Source organism: Myotis nattereri, assembly GCF_964212035.1.
Source record: "Myotis nattereri genome assembly, chromosome: 7".
NCBI lineage: Eukaryota > Metazoa > Chordata > Mammalia > Chiroptera > Vespertilionidae > Myotis > Myotis nattereri.
Window position 1 is genome coordinate 37,372,367 of NC_138082.1, and position 17,145 is coordinate 37,389,511.

Genomic DNA, 17,145 nt, shown 5'->3' on the forward strand with positions numbered 1-17,145 from the left:
ATTCTGGTATTTAAATCTATTTTTCCCAATCTTTCATAATTTATATAACACTATGTCTATTTGTATGAAATTTAAAAAATCCAAATAGTATTATAGGTCAAAGCTATTTTTAAGTCCTACAATATTGTGAAGAAACTATATTTGAGCTCTAAAAGTAAAATAAAGGAGACCTTTGGGTTGACTTTGGCAGAAATTTGGTCAAATACAATATGAAGTGTAACACAAAAAAAGGTAAATTATTCTATACCATTCATATACCAGACAGAAGCTGAGTTGAAATCCAAGTGGTGTGATCAGAACTGTTAAGTTATAATCTAGAGGTGGGTTTACTCATGCTAGTTTCAAAATAATTCTGTTAAATAGACGTTCTTAGTAAATGTTTACATTAAAGATAAACGATTTTACTATACCCGGGCCATTCTTTTCCATTCTGGCATTAAAACTTGACATGGATGACACCATGGAGAATAGAAATCAACCATCCAGACTTCATCATGTTTTCTTTGTTTAACTAGTTCATTGAAAGTGGTGGGTGACAGGGAGATCACTGAAGGATTCATAAGATCCTAAAGACAACACAACTTTCATTATAACAGATATAGAGTTGTTCATATATTCTTGGCAAATTGTTGGTATCAGTCATTTAGAAAAATTTGTTTTTGAATAAAAAGATACTTAAGGATATTTAAAGAGTATTTATAGTGAATTAATTTAAAAAGGAAGAAATGATCCCAAACTTTTTATGAAGTTTGGATTATTTCCTATCCGTTTTTTAAAAATTTTATTTTATTGCTTAAAGTATTACAAAGAGTAGTACATATGTTCTCCTTTTCTCCCCCCCTCTGACCTTTGTCTTCTTAAATTAAGATATATTTTGTTCCTATTTCTATGTATCATTAAAATAAATAGGCAACTTTAAGATTATGAGCAGATGAGGCAAGATTTTCAAGAGCTGCCCCAGATCTATATCATAAAAGGCCTGCGGCCATGATGCCATAACGGCGGAATGACCACACCACCATTCACCGGGAGGTGCAGAGAGCACCTCTCCAGGCTGGGGCTCGCACGGGGCTGGCGCGGTGGAGGCGGGGCCTGCGGTTTGCTCGGGGCAGATCTGGGGTCTTGCCGGCACAGCAGGTTTGGGTCTTGCATGATTTTTTTTTTTTTTTTTTAATTTTTTTATTGCTTAAAGTATTACAAAGGGTATTACATATGTGTCCATTTTATCCCCCCGCCCTAGACAGTCCCCCAGCCTCCCCTATCCCCCAGTGTCTTATGTCCATTGGTTATGCTTATACGCATGCATACAAGTCCTTTAGTTGATCTCTTACCCCCCTACCTCCTGCCCCCCAACCCTCCCCGGCCTTCCCACTGCAGTTTGACAATCTGTTTGAGGCAGCTCTGCCTCTGAATCTATTATTGTTCAAAAGTTTATAATGGTCTCTATTATCCATGAATGAGTGAGATCATGTGGTATTTTTCCTTCATTGACTGGCTTATTTCACTTAGCATAATGCTCTCCAGTTCCATCCATGACGTTGCAAATGGTAAGAGTTCCTTCCTTTTTAGAGCAGCATAGTATTCCATCGTGTAGATGTACCACAGTTTTCTAATCCATTCATCTACTGATGGGCACTTAGGCTGTTTCCAAATCTTAGCTATGGTGAATTGTGCTGCTATGAACATAGGGGTGCATATATCTTTTCTGATTGGTGTTTCTGGTTTCTTGGGATATATTCCTAGAAGTGGGATCACAGGGTCAAATGGGAGTTCCATTTTCAGTTTTTTAAGGAAACTCCATACTGTCTTCCATAGTGGCTGCACCAGTCTGCATTCCCACCAGCAGTGCACAAGTGTTCCTTTTTCTCCACATCCTCTCCAGCACTTGTCGTTTGCTGATTTGTTGATGATAGCCAGTCTGACAGGTGTGAGATGGTACCTCATTGTTGTTTTGATTTGCATCTCTCGGATGATTAGTGACTTTGAGCATGTTTTCATATGTCTCTTGGCTTTCTGAATGTCCTCTTTTGAAAGGTGTCTATTTAGGTCCTTTGCCCATTTTTTGATTGGATTGTTTATCTTCCTTTTGTTAAGTTGTATGAGTTCCCTATAGATTTTGGAGATTAGGCCCTTATCAGATATGACATTGGCAAATATGTTTTCCCACACAGTGGGTTTTCTCGTTGTTTTGTTGATGGTTTCTTTTGCTGTGCAGAAGCTTTTTATTTTGATGTAGTCCCATTTGTTCATTTTCTCTTTAGTTTCAAGTGCCCTAGGAGCTGTATCAGTGAAGAAATTGCTTCGGCATATGTCTGAGATTTTGTTGCCTTTGGATTCTTCTAGAATTTTTATGGTTTCCTGTCGTACATTTAAGTCCTTTATCCATTTAGAGTTTATTTTTGTGTATGGTGTAAGTTGGTGGTCTAGTTTCATATTCTTGCATATATCTGTCCAATTTTCCCAACACCATTTATTGAAGAGACTATCTTGGCTCCATTGTATGTTCTTGCCTCCTTTGTCAAATATTAATTGAGCATATTGGTTCGGGCCGATTTCTGGGCTCTCTATTCTATTCCATTGATCTATATGCCTATTCTTGGTCTTGCATGATTTCACGTGCTGTGCCTCTAGCGCAGGGGTGGGCAAACTTTTTGACTCGAGGGCCACAATGGGTTCTTAAACTGGACCGGAGGGCCGGAACAAAAGCATGGACGGAGTGTTTGTGTGAACTAATATAAATTCAAAGTAAACATCATTACATAAAAGGGTACGGTCTTTTTTTTTTTTTTAGTTTTATTCATTTCAAACAGGCCGGATCCGGCCCGTGGGCTGTAGTTTGCCCACGGCTGCTCTATTGTCTACATAAGATGTAGTTCTGTTTTGGAACCAATGATTGGTTTGAAAACGGCCCTTTAATTAACGGAAAATCTATTTGTCTATTCCCTACAGATCACTCGCTCCAAATGCTATTTTAACAAAGTTTTATATTAATGAAGATGTTAGCTTCACTGGGGAAACCTCAAAAATCAAAACAACACAAAACCAAAAACTATTATTCCTGAGGAGGAGGGAGAGAAAAGGACACAGAATGGTCACTACATAAATAATACGCTAAAATTTTTCATTCTTAAGAAACCCCTATTTAACTATTTTAGTCAATTAGTATTAGTGGAAAAAAAAGGAGATGCTATAGATATAGGGTACTGCTGTGCTGATAATGGGAGTGGCACAGCTGCCCAGGCTTGAAAGAGGCCCTCCATTGGGGGTTGGGCTAGACTGCCCTTACTCACCCACACATTTCTTGGATGATACTGAGTTTACTCCTACCTCATCTATATGGATGGACCTAAAAGAAGCCATGGTGGTTCTAGCTGAGACAACATGGAGAGGGGGTGGGGCAAAGCTTTATGTGAAAATATAATTTCAATGTATTCAAGAAATAATTGTGCCCACTAAGTACAAGGCACTGAACTAGATAATAAATAAAACACAGACTTATTATTAGAGTTTATAGTAAGTACATAATAGGAGTAAAACATTAGAAAAATATAAGAAATTCATTTTCTTGCCAGAAAATAATGTGTTGGTATGAGAAGAATAAATCCTGTTATTAAACACTAGTGGCCCGGTGCACGAAATTCATGCACAGGAAGGGGAGGGGAGAGGAGGAGGGTGTCCCTCAGCCTGGCCTGCATCCTCTCCAATTGGGGACCCCTCAGGGGATGTCTGACTGCCAGTTTAGGCCCGATCCCTGTGGGGATCCCTCTCGCAATCTGGGACCTCTGGCTCCTAACTGCTCAACTGCCTGCCTGCCTGATCGCCCCTAACCACTCTGCCTGCTGGCCTGCTTGCCCCCAACTGCCCCCACCCCAGCTGGCCTGCTTGCCCCCAATGGCCCCCCCCCCAACTGCTGGCCTGATTGTCCCCAACTGCCCCCCACTGTCGGTCTGCTTGCCCCCAACGGCCTCCCCCTGGCTGGCCTGCTTGCCCCCAAATGCCCTCCCCTGCCGGCCTGCTTGCCCCCAATTGCCTCCCTCCCCCCGCCGGCCTGCTCGCCTCAACTGCACCCCCTCCCCTGCCGCAGGCCTGATCACCCCCAACTGCCCTCCCCTCCTGGTCTGATTGCCCCTAATTGCCTCTGCCTCGGCCCTGCCCCCATGGCTTTGTCAGGAAGGTCTCCCGGTCTAATTAGCATATTACCCTTTTATTAGTATAGATGATTAAATATTTATACAAAGAGTACACACACACAGAAGGATTTACAGCCACGAACTTAAAATAACTTACATTACCTCTATAATTTATAATACTACAGAATTAACTTAACTTAAATACCTCTATGAACTCCAAGATCTGTTCAGCAGAGTGATGGCCTTCATATTCATGAACATTGGACTGGTTGAACACCACTGTAGTTGGATAAGCCTGAATGTTATACTGATAGAATGAGAAGACAAATTAAACATGATTTTATACATTTAACCTATTTGTTTCAAATTTATAACCAGTTTGTCTTTATTTAAGTAACAGGATTTAGAAGACCCATTGCTAAATTTCTAGTGACTGAAAAATTTTAGCCTGGACAAAATTTGCAAAAGAATTGGATTCACAGTTGTACTGATGAATACCTAACCCTTACTTACAGATACTACATAAGACATAAAACCCATAAGCATGAAATGCAGGGAAGTGATCATGGATAATTGAGCTTGGTCCCTTTTTACTCCCTTGAACTTAGTTTAAGTTGAACATTTTCTACGTTTGTTGTATTTCCTCTTTTGCGATATGTCTGTAAACTTTTTTTCAAAATTTTTTTAAAAAATTAATTTATAGTCTTTAAATATTCTGGACTATAAGGCTTTGTCAGTTATATGTGCAGCCTGTTCCCTTAACTTTATAGTGTCTCTTTGGTAATAGTTTTTACATTTAACGTAGTCAAATTCGTTCATATTCATCGATTTTTATATTTAGTTTTTGTGTGTGGAGAAATTAGTCCTCACACAGATGCCATAAACATTTCATCCTATATTCACTTCCACTTATCTTTTTAAAAAAGTTTGAGTTTTTATGAATTTTGACTTAAAATACACACAAAAAGAGAACAATAAAGTCTCATGTACTCTCGGGACTACAGCAATCATTTACTCATCGCTTTTTTTAAAAAATATGTTTTCATTGATTTTTTAGAGAGGGAAGGGAGAGGGATGGAGACAGAAGCATTGAGGAGAGAGAAGCACTGATCGCCTGCCTTCTGCATGATCCCTACTGGGGATAAAGGCCAAAACCTAAGCATTTGCCCTGACCAGGAATCAAACTGTGCTGTCTTGGTTCATGAATCAACACTCAACCACTGAGCCACTGTGGCCAGGGCCATGGCTATTCTTAATTCCTTTATACACTCGTTAGTCGGGACACTCGTAAGTCAAGGCCCCACTGTACTTCTTCCACTCTACCCTATCCCAAGGTTATTTTAAAGATAATTCCAGATAACTTATCATTTCATTCATAAATATTTCAGTATATTAAATACATGTATTTCCCCCAAATATAACCACACTATCATTTTCATATCTAAAAATTAACAATTCCTGAAAATAATTAGGTATCCTATCAGAGGTCAAATTCTCCCAATTTGCTGTTTTTGCAGTCGGACTGTTTAAACTGCATCCCCAGGAAGACTACTTACATTTGAATGGCATGTCTTCTAAGTCTTTAATCTTCTCCCCTTTTAATAACTGTGTCCAATAAACTGGTTGTTTGTCTATAAAGTCCTCTACATGCTGGGATTTGCAAATTGCACGCCCATGTTGTCACTTAACCTGTTCTTCAATACACTAATAGAGCTGACGATTTGATTTAAAATTTTTCCAAGAATATTTTATAGGGGGCATTGCATACTTTCATCATGAGGTATATAATTTCTAGTACTTCTTAAAACTGAAGAGTGAATATTAATTAACCCCATATCGCATTCATTTTAATTTCCTTCTATTAGCTATACAATTACAAGGAAAGCCAAAGAAAAAAGCTATAGACCTCCAAAAGGAAATATTAAGTTAAAAAAATATGAAGATCTTAAATAATTGAAAAATCAAATATTTTATCAAGTCAACTAAATATTTTCCTGAGTTTAATAAATAAGACTATATCTACACTTAACTACATATATTATCATATTTTAATCCATCATAATTTATTGAAATTATTGGTTTAAAATATTTGTTACACTCTAAATGTAGATGTATTTTTGAAAAAGTTATTTTAATATCAGATTAATTAGAAAACACTTTTAATACTTTGCCTTACCATGTTACAAAGTCCCTCATGAACTGTACAATCTAGTGTACCAAATTTAAGCTGACCATAAAGATGCTTTGATGCTTTTCGTAACTCTGGCAATAAAGCTCGACATGGTGGACACCACTACAAAAGAAAAAATATTCATAAGCACTGAGCCAAATAAAATGTACAACAAAACCCACATAATTTTTGCAACAAGCAATATAAGTAAGACAAACCACACTTAGTTGTGAATCTTATGCTTGTATATGCTTAATCCTTAGAGGAAAGTACATCAGTTCTCTCTTAGATACAATATGTGGTTGTAGCCAAACTGTACCCATGGTTCAAGGTTATCTAGAAAATGCCTTTTTGCTGTAACAAGAGAAAATCTGACAATATTGAATTTTGACAGATAAAAACTTACAGGGGCAAAAAAATCAACAAGCCATGGTTCTTTGTCATTGGCAGGAAAATTTTGAGGTCCAAGTGTGGTAACATGAGAATGAACACTTTCTTTGGCAAAGGCAAGTATATCATAGAGAATCTTCTTTCCTTTGAAATTGAGTAAGAGAAAAGTTAAAATCCATATTCTGCCTTTATCTATAAAAACATATATGTATGGAAAGTAATATATTAATAAATAATAATATAAGAATAAACTCTATTTTGTGTACTCACAAGTATAAACCTACTTTTGGCCACCTCTGTATTTAGAGGGGCAAGAAGGAATGATTACAATGCAGGAGGAAGAAAAATTTCATATGAAGGCACAGAGGAGTGAAAGAGCATCATATTTTCACAGATCCACAAGTAGCTGGAGCTATAATTATTTGGAAGGGTAGAGATGAGGCTGAAAGAGCCATCAGAGGCAGATTGTGAATGTATACCGTTAATAACTATATACTGAGTTCCTACTATACACCAGACACCATTCTAGGTGCTGGAGATAGAGTGGTGAGCAAAACAGATAAAGTCATTGCTCTTATGCTAAGAAATCTGAACTTTATTTTAAAAGAAATCAGCAGTCAAGCCAGAAAAGTGACATGAGAATGTTCCTAGATGTTCTAGGGCAATAAATGCAAATAGAACAAAAAACCAACAATAAAAAAGAAAGGCTATGAGATGGAAAACTGTATCAGAGGATGATTCAGTACACGATGGATCTGAAATAAGGCAGCAAGCACAGAAATGAAGAGGAGTCAGAAATATTTCAGAGGTAAAAAAAGAACAGAACTCCAATATATAACCTGGTCATTCCTGGTCACTTGAAGGAGGTAGCATTTACTGAACTGTAAGCCTAGACTTTGGAGTCAGATATATTTGGATACAAAATCTACTTGACCAGTTACTGGTTTTTGTCATTGGCAAAGTTACTTAGCCTTTCTGAGCCTCAATTTTCTCCCTTGCAGGACTGTGGTGAAGATACAAAATGGAAATACCAAAGTATGCAAAACCTTTAGAAAAATGTTTGCCTTCGAAAAAGTACAGAATAAACAGTCGTTACTATTGGAATTACCTTGCCAAGCAAGCCTTTGTTCACATAGTTCCTATGGCCTAAAGGAACTCACTTCTCATTCTTCTGTATTTGCTTTGGGAAACTGAGCATGCAATGTCACCTGAATTCAAATATCACCTCCTGACTTATACTGTGCAAAAGTCTCTTTGATTTTATTAATTTATACATAATGGCTATTACATTGGTTTTCATGTTTGCTTATAGATCTCCTTCCTCTCACCTGTACTAGATATTTTAAGATTCTTGAGAGTCAAGTCCATGTCTTACAACTTTGCATTCCTAACACCTAACACAGGGCTTAACAGGCACAATGTTAATATCTGTTATTTACTGTGATAGGTAGTAGTTCACTTGACTCTTGCTACATTTCACCTTTTCAGGAGAGAGACTATGATGCATCCCAAACCCTCGGAACTGGAACTTTGCTTACATGAATGCAGAGTTGCAATCCCTAACAAGCTGTAATGTAGAAATGTGATTATAAATTCAAGGAAGATGACAAAGCAGTTAATGGAGATGCTTGGTAGTCTAGTGGAGGAAACATCTAAAAGAATGTCTGAAAATTACTCATAATGGTTGAGATGCTACATTTGGCAAACTGGAATGAACACTATAGGTGCTACTTTGGTCAACAAGCAAGATCCTTAAATTCCTCCCTAGCCTAATATGTCACCACAGTTCTTGCTGAAACACTGATCAAGAGTTAAGAATATAAAATAACTAAATATAAAAATGTTTTTCCTTACAAGAAACAAATTTATTAATAAATAAGAGCAAATTATTTATACATATGTCCATATAATATAAGGTAAAAAGTAAAATTAAAAATTATAGTCAAACCTTGTTTTATTGTGCTTTGCTTTAATGCACATCACAGATGTTGTTTTAAAAGTATATATATTAATTTATTGATTTCAGAGAAAAGGGAGATAGAAACATTAATGATGAGAGAGAATCATCGATTGGCTGCCTCTTGCACACCCCACACTGGGGATTTAAGGCCGCAACCCAGGCATGTGCCCTGACCGGGAATCGAACCGTGACCTCCTGGATCAGTGGTTGAGCATAGGTCTAATTTTAATAATCATAACCATTACTTCAAAATCATGTCAAAAATTCAGGCACATCCATATTCTTATTTTGTAGTTTATTTGGGATAATGCTATTTGGGATAGGTCTATGCTCAACCACTGAGCCATGCTGGCCAGGCACAGATGTTGCATTTTTTAAAAATGAAGGCAAGAAACTTCACCAGTCAATAAGATTACGATTCGTTTTATTGTGGTGATCTGGAACCCAACCCACAATATCTCTGAAGTATGCCTGTACTATTTGAAAATGAAGATACATTTTTTCTCCTTACCATGATGAATTTCATATTCTTTGGTTCCTTGTCCTTTAAATACTGCTAGACATGGTTGAAAAACATACAGATTACTACAGATATCTGGTGCAGAGGAACAGTCAAACTTGCCAATCTAAAGCAGAAAGAGAAGGTTTAATTAGATGAAAATGAAATCTTATCCAATCAAGTATTCATAAGGGTAACCACAAAATGACATTGCTCTAACAACAGTTTCTAAACAGAAGTTAATAGGTTATAAATACAAGAGATAGAAATAATTAATTTACATTTAACACTAAAACGCAATTTAAAAACAAAAGCTCCTAGAAAGTTAAGAAACCTGAGAAGAAATCTCCAAGATAATATAAAGTTGTTTAAGAAAGCCACCCTTCTAAAAATGTAAAGAATATTTATATAATCTTGGGGTGGGGGAGAAAGAAACCTTTTCATGTGAGACCCCAGAAGCAGATAATAAAGAAAAAGATTGACATTTTCATACATTGTAGAAGAAAACTAGTTATTTAAAATGTAACTTTATGTATTAATAAGAAAGCATAGTAGCAGAGAGTTGGGCAGAATACATTTTTCTTACTTGAATATGTTCATTTTTAAGTAGAGTCTTTAGTTTCTTCAACTCAGGATCATTTGAATTTCCATTTTTTCCAAAATGAAAAAATAAGAGCCATCGATGATGAGCCAAACGATCCTTAAAAGTGATTAAAAAAGTTAAAAAGAAATGTGAAAGACAGGAAATTCTGAGTTCTAATCTTTCTTTTTATTCTCTTAGAGTTAATTTTAATAATCCTAAAATAATGTCAAAAATTCAGGCACATCCATATTCTTATTTTGTAGTTTATTTGGGATAATGCTCTGTAAATCAATTATATAAAATTACAGAAGGATAAAAGTCACTACATTATAAAATATTAAAGTAGACAACTAATTCTACTATAAATATTTCTGAAGCTGCTTAATTACTCATTGAAAAATATAAATAGTTCTGTAATCAAGAACAAAGTTTCCCATTAGATCCAAAGCGGCTTTGTGATCAAAATCTTGCTTTTATGACATTCCTGAAGCCCTTTAGGCCTGGTTACGTTTTACAAAACTACAGATCCTCCCCATACCACCAGCAGCTCTGTCAATTAGAGTTTAACCTAAAATTGACTGATATATAATCCTTTGAAACTGCTACTTTCTCTCTAGTGATGAATAAACCAAATGTTGGCTAAAATATTAAGACTTAAAATGTTAGCAACATTATTTATCATTATAAAAATATTACCTCTAGTGTGTCTGCTGAAAGTAGTTCAAAATCTGGAAGATTATGCATTATTTCCAAATATATTTCTTTAGCATCCAATGAATTAAGAAACTAGAATAAGAGAATTATATTGTAATTTTTTTAAGTCAATATCCATTTACTTTAGTGTCTTTTTTGTTGTTGTTGTTTCCACAGAAGAACTTTTAAGGAAAAAAGTCACAGAAGTTAAATAGTTTTCAAGCTATTTATTCTAAATTTTAATTCCCCCCCCCCCCAAAAAAAAAGTATTATCATATTTTGGCAATTATTAAAAATTGTATAACTGGGCTGTTTTTTAAAAAAGTGATGTAAAACAAATTTCCTTATTAGGTGTTTCGTTACCTGGAATTGCCTATTAACTGTTCTGTGTGTCCTACAATAATCCTCACAACACACTGGAGTGACTGCATCACGAGGAAAGTGCTATCTTACGTTCAGTTCAATGTTAATGCTAACCATGTTTCACACAGAATGACAATGCTTTACCCATTATTTAAGAATTGTTAAAACACTAGAGTATTTGATGACCCAAGACACTTCATACCCCAACCAATAATTAATAGGAATTAAGATAAGAACTTATAACTAGAAAATGAAAAGGCACCTTACTATAGAGGTTTTCAGAAATAATGTCCAAAAACCAAACTACCTATGAGTTTTGCAGAATAAACTATACTGGTAAAGGTCTTATTTTTAATATGTTTTACATCTAGGTCTCATTTAAAACACAAACAAATAACTGAAGAAGGCACACCTCCCTTCTAACACATCACCTTTACTTCTGCCCATATTTCATCCTCAGCATATTTTTCTCACAGAACTATCTGGTGGTCTAATTCTCAATGAAGCAGCTATTACTACAAAGAGTGCAGCAGTGGTTATATCAAGAAAATGTATATGGGTTGAAAAAACAGTTTAATATATATTTAATTAAAAACCATCCATGTTTGACAATTCAAATACTACTTGAAAGATCTAAAACTCCATTAAAACTTGTAAGAACTACCACTGTATTCACAGCTTAATTGTGCTTGATATGAAACAATGGATAGAAACAATGGGAATAAGAACAGCAAAGTCAGTTTTTCCCCCTGGAAATTTGTTTTTCTGTTTTTTTTGATCTATAGCATAAATATTCTTAAAGCTCTCTATGAAATATTTTGTTACCAAAGGCCTTAAGAGGTCAAAACAGAATTCTTTCATGCCTCTGTACTACAGCTTATTCACTTTAGTCACATTCATTATGAAGATTTTGCTAAAAATACTCCTATAGCAGCTTATCTTATCTATATATATATATAAAACCCTAATATGCAAATAGACTAAACGGCAGAACAACCAAACAACCAGTTGCTGTGATGTGCACTGACCACCAGGGGGCATGCGCGCGGAACATGGTGGGCATCGGCCGTCGTGGGATGGTGGAGCAGGTGAGCAGGGGTGCCAGACCAAGGTGGGGCGCCAGTCACTGTCATCGGGGCAAGCCTCTGGTGGTTACTGAAAATTCTTTGCTCCCATGTGCTGCGGTCCTGCCCGGCAGTCACACCTCCACCGGCACTGGCCCCGCTCACACCCACTGCCGGCGCTAGAGCCACCGCTCGCACCCGCTGCTGGCACCCAGAGCTGGTCTCGATCGCTCAGCAATGTCCTTGATCGCTCAGCGACGTCAGCGGATGCAGGTGGTAGCTGCTGGCCCCAATCGCCACTGAGGGTTTCTCCACTTCCCCCTGCTCCTGAGGGGCGATCAGGGCAGCAGCCACCACTTGCACCTGCTTACAGTGCCGGCCCTGCTCGCACCCACTGCTGGCGCTGGCCCCAATGGCTCCGCACCATCAGTGGGTGCGAGCAGGGCCAGTGCTGTTAGCAGCGGTGGCAGGAGAGGGGCTGACGACAGACAGGGGACTGGGGGCAGCGACTGGAGGGACTGGGCGGGGGTGCAGAGGATGGGCTGAGACCCGCCCCTGTGCCCACCGCAGCCTGGTGGCCCACAGTTCCTTTCAAGGTGCATAAATTCATGCACTGGGCCCCTAAGTCTATACCAGTAAAAGGGTAATATGCTAATTAGGGCAGATGTCTTCTGGACAACCTTCCAGACAAAACCGCAGTAGCTGTGAGGGCCAAGGCACGGCTGCAAAGGGCCCAGGCTCAGGCCGGCAGAGCAGCAGAAGCGGGTAATTAGGGCAATGCCTTCCCCTGATCCCCCAGGTTGCCTCCTGCAGAGGTAGGCCAGACTGCGGCTTAGGCCGGGGTCCGAGGCAGAGGTGGTTAGGGGCGATGAGGCCAGCAGGGGGGCAAGGTAGGGGCGATGAGGCTGGCAGGCAGAGGCAGTTAGGGGCAATCAGGCAGAGGGGTTAGGGGTGATCAGGCAGGCACGAGAGCGGTTAGGAGCCAGCAGTCCCGGATTGCAAGAGAGATCCTAGATTGGAGAGGGTGCAGGCTGGGCTGAGGGAACCCCCCACATACACTAATTTTATGCACCAGGCCTCTAGTATATATATAAAAGACTAATATGGAAAGTGTCCCCTTGGGAGTTTGACCGACTGGGAGTTCCATCGCTTGCCATGACATGCGTGGACCACCAGGGGGCGGCGCAGAATGAAGGAAGGCCCCAGCCAGCGGCTGGCAGCTATTAGGGACCCTACCCAGGCACGAATTTCGTGCAGTGGGCCTCTAGTAAATATATAAGTGAAGAATACACTAGAAACTCATTATAAACCTGTCTGTCTCGGTGTAAAACTTGGTAGTTGTATATATAAGAGGATACTGTCCAGTCTAAATTTCACCTTCCAGACATATTTAGCTGGCATAGTGTCTTATATTTTTTAAAACGTAAATGCTTTTAGGAGGGATAAGGACTTTAATCCATCACTCCTGGTTATTACATTTCCAGTATGACTTATTTATGTTTTCTAAGATTGATTCTGAGCTTGCAGTTTATATAAAAAATCCCAAAGGCTCACTAAAATATGAAGTTGCATGTGACTAAAGGTAAGACCCTATATTAACTGTTGGCCAGGGTATAGGCAAATGTCATGAAATGATGGCACAGAGTTAAACAAATTTCTGTAGGGCAGTTTGGCAACATGAATGGAATTTAACTTGCCGCAGCTATCTCATTCTAAACAGATAATTGAAGAAGAACAAAAAGATGAATAAGATTGTTCATTACACTGCTTATAATCATCAAAAGTAGAAACAACTTAAATATCTATTAAGAGAGTAATGATTAATCTAAGTATGTCACCTTTAGCCAATGAATTAGTATTCAGGGGTTGTTGATAATGATTATATATACACAGGGGTGGGCAAAACTAGGTTTACAGTTGTGACTATGCAAAACAAGTCACAACTTGTTTACTCTTAATATTATTTGGTATTATTTGCATTACAACTGTAAACCTACTTTTGCCCACCTGTGTTTGTGTGCATGGCATGTATATTACATTTATAGTTCATCAACTGAGATGGGGAAAACTGTGGGTAGAGCAGATTTATTATGGACTATCAGGAGTATAGTTGCAGATATCCAAGTTTGAGACCTTAATTAATATCCCAGGAGGGATGTTGAATAGGTAGTAGAATGCAGTCTGGAGTGGAGGGCAGAGACCTAGGCCACAGATAAAACCAAGTCCTAATAGTATGCACACCTACGCAGAGTTCTGGAAGGATATTTACCAAAATATGATGGTGCTGGTCTATTGGTGATTCGGTTTCAGTAAATTTTGCACCTTTCTTTAAGCATTTCTTTACTATATATGAATTTCTGTAATGAATATGTCTGTTTATCAACATAAAAAAAAATTTTTACAGAAAACTAAAGGAAGTTTGTTCTTCTTAGAGTCTTTCTTTTCTTTTGGAGTTCCTTAGAAACTTGTCTGATATCCCACTGTTTATCCCAACTCCTTGATAACTAGCTTGACACTCAGTTTCCTCATTCCTAAAATTAGGGAGGTGAACCATACCAGCAGATCTCCACACTGAGTTTATACCAGAATCTAACAGTGTGCTTAAAAAAAAAATAGATACCGGGTTTCAGTCAAACCGACCAATGATCTGTATTTTAACATCAGAAAACATACAAATAAAGGAAACTAATGAAACTCATTTAACCTAAAAATGTATTCCATACCTTTGAGGTTTGAAAGTATAATAGTTTATGCCAGTTAAAAATAATTCTTATAGCAGACTTTACAAACTAAATAATGTATTAAACAGAATCCCAGAAATTAAATTTGTTCTAGATTATTAAATGTTCCACATTCAGATGATATAAACTGATTCATTTTCTTACTCTTTGATTAAAAAAACATATTTAAGTGTGTGCATTCAAAGAAATGAAAATGATTCATACCAAAACATTGCTTTTCTCTTTGTTATTTAAAGTGGCTCCAGGAGGAAAATAGGCAGTAGAACTTGTTGTTATATCCAAACTTGTACAAAGGTTGGCCTGCGTGGCACAGTCCATCCATCCCACATTAACAAGACCATCCTAAAATAGAAAGAAACAACAATGAAAACATAGGTCCTGTTGCAAGTGGAAGACCAAGTTTCCCCCCAAAGGGAGCTTCAACAACAAAGTATCAAAAACAAAGACTACTCCCCAACCATTATATGATGAGAGCTAACTAAATAACAAAAATAACAAACAAAACAATAAAGTTTGGAAATGACAAAAACACTAATATATAACTCTTTGGTTAAAAAGGACTTCATAATTAAATTAAAGAATACTTAGCAGTGAATGACAATGAAAGCACCACATGCCAAAATTTACTGAACACAGTTCATTATTAGAAACCTACAACTATGACTACATTTATCAGAAAGTAAGAAAGATTACAAATAAGCAAGTTAAATGTTCAAAAAACTACCAAAGACAATATCTGAAATCTTTTTTTAAATGTGTATATGTGTGTGGTGTTTTTTTTTTGTGTGTGTTTTTTTTACATGGCTATATACTAGTAGTCTTAGAAAATAATTGATGCTTACCAACATGCCACTAAGCCTGAGACGTGTCTGTGAAGTCAAACAATCTGGAACGAAAACAATAGCAAGCAATTTCAGTTCTACTGAGTGTATACTTTCATTTGCCTTTTCACGAAGCTATCATGCTGATTCTAAGACAATCATTTGAGCTCTACTGGTAAATACTGAAATCTTTATTTACTAGGTAACTACTGTGGTCAAAGTCTCATTCTCCACACACAACACATTACCTCTCTCACTCACTCACTAATTCTTTTATTCCTTCCCCTTAGAATCCCAGGATTTCCAGCTAAAGAGAAAATGAGTAATTTTCTCTCAAGCATTCCTTTAGGATCTTACTCTCAAATTTCTCTGATCAATAATCCCCTTTATCTAAGATATCTCACAATTTTGGAGAAATAACATGTAATGAATTCTTTTTGATAAAAATATGCAAAAGATCCTTAAAATAAGATAAAATAGCCTCTTCATTATTTTTATAAAAGTTCTGTAAATATGAATACTAACACTAAATGAGATAACTTTGAAGAAAGGGAGCTGTAGCATCACAGAGCCTAGAGAGATATGTAAAATCTCTAGTTTCAAAAGTTTTTTCATGTGTAAATGGACAAAAATTTGTGCATTAGGCCAAAATGAATAAACTCCTCAAGGATAGATTAAATTTAAGGGTGATTTTATTTTCAAGGCAATATCTCCTCAACATGGCAGCATAAAGGCTGTGAGGTGAAGTTTCAGGAAAAGATTCATGTTGGGATAAAAACATATGAAAAGATATTAATGAATTAGAATATTTCTTTCTTTTAAAATATTTTTATTGATTCCAGAGAGAAAGGGAGAGGGAGAAAGAGATAGAAACATCAATGATGAGAGATTGATTGGCTGCCTCCTGCATACCCCCTACTGGGGATCAAGCCAGCAACCTGGGCATGTGCCCTGACCCGGAATTGAACTGTGACCTCCTGGTTCATAAGTCGATGCTCCCACTGAGCCATGCCAGCTAGGCTGAATTAGAATATTCTGTAATACTGGGACCAATATGTAAGCAATCACATTGCTTAAATACAGTTTATAGTTCGTGGTTTGACAGGTAGGGTATTTTCAACTTAACCTACTGAGGGAAAGGTTCCTAGAAATAGAAAGTTGTCATCTTCAAATATATAATGTTTTGCCGAACCGGTTTGGCTCAGTGGATGGAGCGTCGGCCTGCGAACTCAAGGGTCCCAGGTTCGATTCCGGTCAAGGGCATGTACCTTGGTTGCAGGCACATCCCCACTGGGGGGCATGCAGAAGGCAGCTGATCGATGTTTCTCTCTCATCGATGTTTCTAGCTCTCTATCCCTCTCCCTTCTTCTCTGTAAAAAATCAATATAATATATTTTTTAAAAAAATATATATAATGTTTTGAGGTAAACATGTATACATATTTATATGCATAAGTATGAGGCAATGCCAATAACTCCAAAAATTATTTTGGGAGGACTGTATCTGTAAATGACTGCTTTTGCAAACTGATAAATATGTACATCTGTGACTATCTGAACATACCATTTACTGTGAATATAATTAGGCTGAAAAACTTGCCCATTGAACAGAAACCATAAACGATACTTTAAAAAATTAATAATTTTAAAACCTCCTATGTGAAAAATAATAGAAAGAAAAATATTTATTAAGTAAAAAGTTATAACCTTGTATATAAATTGTAGTTTGGAG

General features: G+C 37.3%; 1 protein-coding gene across 2 annotated transcripts in view; it reads right to left on the bottom strand.

The window, feature by feature from the left end:
• The window catches only part of DNAJC10 (DnaJ heat shock protein family (Hsp40) member C10), a 40,904-nt gene that overhangs the window by 11,095 nt on the left and 12,664 nt on the right, over positions 1-17,145 (bottom strand). For both annotated transcript variants that reach the window (XM_081095728.1, XM_081095729.1), the window contains 9 exons: positions 15,436-15,479; positions 14,798-14,935; positions 10,429-10,518; positions 9,736-9,849; positions 9,162-9,276; positions 6,707-6,834; positions 6,307-6,423; positions 4,336-4,437; positions 411-566 (listed from right to left, as the gene is read on the bottom strand). In XM_081095728.1, the coding sequence (XP_080951854.1) occupies positions 411-566; positions 4,336-4,437; positions 6,307-6,423; positions 6,707-6,834; positions 9,162-9,276; positions 9,736-9,849; positions 10,429-10,518; positions 14,798-14,935; positions 15,436-15,479 (1,004 nt within the window). The remainder of the gene's footprint in view (positions 1-410; positions 567-4,335; positions 4,438-6,306; positions 6,424-6,706; positions 6,835-9,161; positions 9,277-9,735; positions 9,850-10,428; positions 10,519-14,797; positions 14,936-15,435; positions 15,480-17,145) is intronic.